The sequence below is a fragment of the Galeopterus variegatus genome, unplaced genomic scaffold, assembly GCF_000696425.1.
Source record: "Galeopterus variegatus unplaced genomic scaffold, G_variegatus-3.0.2 Scaffold4610, whole genome shotgun sequence".
Taxonomy (NCBI): domain Eukaryota; kingdom Metazoa; phylum Chordata; class Mammalia; order Dermoptera; family Cynocephalidae; genus Galeopterus; species Galeopterus variegatus.
Genome location: NW_007730721.1, coordinates 29,234 through 32,368, shown reverse-complemented (window position 1 = coordinate 32,368; position 3,135 = coordinate 29,234). Strand labels below are relative to the sequence as shown.

General features: G+C 51.5%; 1 protein-coding gene across 2 annotated transcripts in view; it reads right to left on the bottom strand.

Moving 5' to 3' along the window:
• The window catches only part of RAD23B (RAD23 homolog B (S. cerevisiae)), a 46,503-nt gene extending 46,030 nt beyond the window's left edge, over positions 1 to 473 (bottom strand). For both annotated transcript variants that reach the window (XM_008587966.1, XM_008587967.1), the window contains exon 1: positions 51 to 473. In XM_008587966.1, the coding sequence (XP_008586188.1) occupies positions 51 to 116 (66 nt within the window). In that variant the 5' untranslated portion in view covers positions 117 to 473. The remainder of the gene's footprint in view (positions 1 to 50) is intronic.
• Between the last annotated feature and the right edge of the window lie 2,662 nt (positions 474 to 3,135).

The window sequence follows — 3,135 nt, the reverse complement described above, 5'->3', positions numbered from 1 at the left end:
CCGCACGCGGCCGCCCCCGCCCCTGGCCCCGCGCGCCCCGCCGCTCGTACCGTCTCCTCGGGGTCGATGTCGATCTTGAAGGTCTGCTGCTGGAGGGTCTTCAGGGTGATCTGCATGATGCCGCCGCGCGACTCCACTGGGGTCTGCGCCGGGTGCTGGCCGCTGGGCGGGGTCTGTGGCCTGGCCGGGCCCTGGGGTCGCCCGCGCTCCTAGCGCTCTTGAGAGGGAGGCGGTGGGGGTGGGGGCTCGTCACATTCGCCCTGCCGAACGGCCTCTCCTCCAGCTCGGGCCCCGGGCCGCGCCGCTGCCTCCGCGACTGCGGCCTTCCCCGCGAGCTCTGGCCTCCGTGCTTCCTCACGCGCCTGCCGCCGGCCCCTGAGTCTGCAGGAGGTGCGAGGGGCTCTGCGAGACAGAATCCACCAGCTCACCATACGACGGTGGCCGCCATCATCGTGACTCACCGAGACGTGCCCCCTCCCCCACTCAAAAAACCTGGGGGATGGGGCCGGGCTGGCGAAGCGCGCAGGCGTAGGGTGCGGCGAGGCTGTGCGCAGGCGCGGCTAGCAACTCCGCCCCGGAATTGGGGGCGGGGCGGATCGCGGCTCTGGAATGTCGGCGGCCTGGATCGGGCGTGCGCAGGCGCACACGTGGGCGCCAGGGGTTTTCGGGGCTTCCTCGTCGCGTCTGCAGCCTGGGTATTCTCCCAGCCCGCCGCTGCTCATCCTTCGTCTAGACTCCGCCCCGAGGTGCGCCATCCGTAGCCCTGGGAGCGCTACGTGGGGACCCTACTGGGTGGATGCTGAGCTCTGGTAGACTGGGTCGGAGTTTAAGTGGAAGGATCGCGGTAACCACAGTAATGGGCCGACACTTGCAGGGCGTTTGCTGCGGGTGCGCCTTTGTCGGGTCGCCTGATTTTTTTGATCATGAGAGCGCAGACTCCAGCGCCGGGCTGCCTGGGTTCAAATTTTGTCTTCTCTCATTAGCCTTGGGACCTTGGACCTAAACAGAAGGATCGATTTAAAACAGGTCAAGTTTTGTCACTCGGGGCCGAACTGTCCAGTGGTTTCCCGTCTCACCTAGAGTAAAAGTCAAAGTTCTCAGAGCTGGATCCACTGGCCCTCGCCTTTCCCTCGGCGTGCGGTCGTTGGTGATGTTAGGCGTGTGCTCCCGCCAAAGGGCCTGTCTTTGCATTAGCTGTTCCGAATGCCCATCTTCAAATCTTTGCTCACATGTCACCTTCTCGGTGAGGTCTGCGCTGGCTACCCTACTTAGAGTTGTAACTTCTCTACCTCCGTGATCCTGCTCTATTTCTTCTGCAGCATTTATCACCATATAATGTACATATGTGTTATGCTTATCATCTTCCTTCCTTTCCTCTAGACTCCACATTCCTCTAGACTTCCTTCCTTTCGTCTAGACTCCACAAAGGCAAAGATTTTGCTTTTTTCGCTGATGTTTCCCCAGTACCGAAGAAACGTGCCTGCCACGGAGCAGGCACATAATAAATATTTGTGGAATGGGTGAATGTGCTTCCAGTTCCTCAGCAGTAAAGTGGGGATAATAATGGCACTTAATTCATTGATGATTGGAGGGGGGAGCTGGATAATGTATGCTTAGTAACAGAAACATAAGCAGTCCATGAGTGATTAGCTATTAGTATGTCTATTTACAGACGAGAAAACTGAAGTACAGAGATGTTGAGTCACTGGGTGTCCTGAGTCACCCAGCTAGTAAGTAGCAGATCCAGAATCTGAACTCAAGCAGAATTATTCCAGAGCCTGGAATAATTATTATTTCTAGGTGCCAGGCTGTTCTGCCTCCTTATAGAGTTCTCTGTGGCATATCTGAGTTAAAGTGGTTCAAGTATAAAACACAGAGTCAGGGCCAGCATTCTTACTGATACAGTGTCACTGCTTGGTTTTCCATGAATTCTAGAAGCTCAGATATAAATCGTTTCATGAAATTTTCCCTGAGCAACCTCCCTCTCCACTAATCTGGTATTTCCCCTTTCACAGCACATATCTCCCTGCACTGTAATGAAATATCGAATCCTCTGCCCTCTGTCTTCCTGTATGTCTCTACTCTTAGTCACCAGGTTTTCTCATCTTGGCCCTTGTTTTGAATTATCTCCAGCCTGGACCTCACCTCTTAGCTATAGATAGAGTTAGCCAATTGCCTAAGCAGTATCTTTACTTGAAATGTAACAAGCCTTTGAAACTTAGCATGGCCAAACAGGACCATTGATTTTCCTTTGGATGTCCCTTTCCTCTGCAAACTGCTTCTCTCCAAGTGTTCCCCGCATTAGTTCATGGCACCACCATCTACCCTGATGCTAAGACAAAAATCTGGTCTTCACCCTTGATAAGTCTCTTTCATACCTCTCCCAACCACCACCACATCCAATCCATTATTAAGTTTTGTGAACTTTATTCTCCAAAATATATCCCCGATTTAGCCATTTTTCACCATTTCTACTTCTATAATCCTAGGTTAATCCATCATCCTTCACCTGCCTCCCAACTGGTCTCTCCACTTCCACTCTTTTTCCCCAACAGCATTCACAGAAGCCAGAATGGTCTTTTTAAATCATAAATCAGATCATGTCACATCTATGCTTGATACCTAATTACACTTTAGAATAAAACTGAAACTCTGCCTGGCCTTGGCAAGCCCACATGATCTGACTCCTGCCAAACTCTCTGACCTCATCTCTTTACTTCTCTCTCCCTCTCACTCACTATCATCCCTCAAATAGGCTAAGCTGGTTCTAGTCTCAGGGCCTTTGCACTTGAAGTTTTCTCAACTTGAAACTCTGTCTTTCCAGATCTTTGAGTGGCTAACTTTTCATCTTCAGGTTCCAAGTCAAATTTTACTTCCTAAGAGAGGCCTTCTCAAACAAATTTAACAATATATAATGAACATATATTAAGCCTTTTCTCTAGTGGGAGGCACTTGCTTCTTGGGGAGAGGAACTCACTGTTTCATTCAGGACTGTTTCGCCAGCATCCAGTACAGTGCCTGGAACATAGTCGGTGCTCAGCAGCCTATGTTGACTGACTCCCAACTCAATAGTAAGCTCCATCAGGCCAGGTGCTGTGTCAGTCCTGTTCATCACATTCTCTTCAGAGTCTAGTA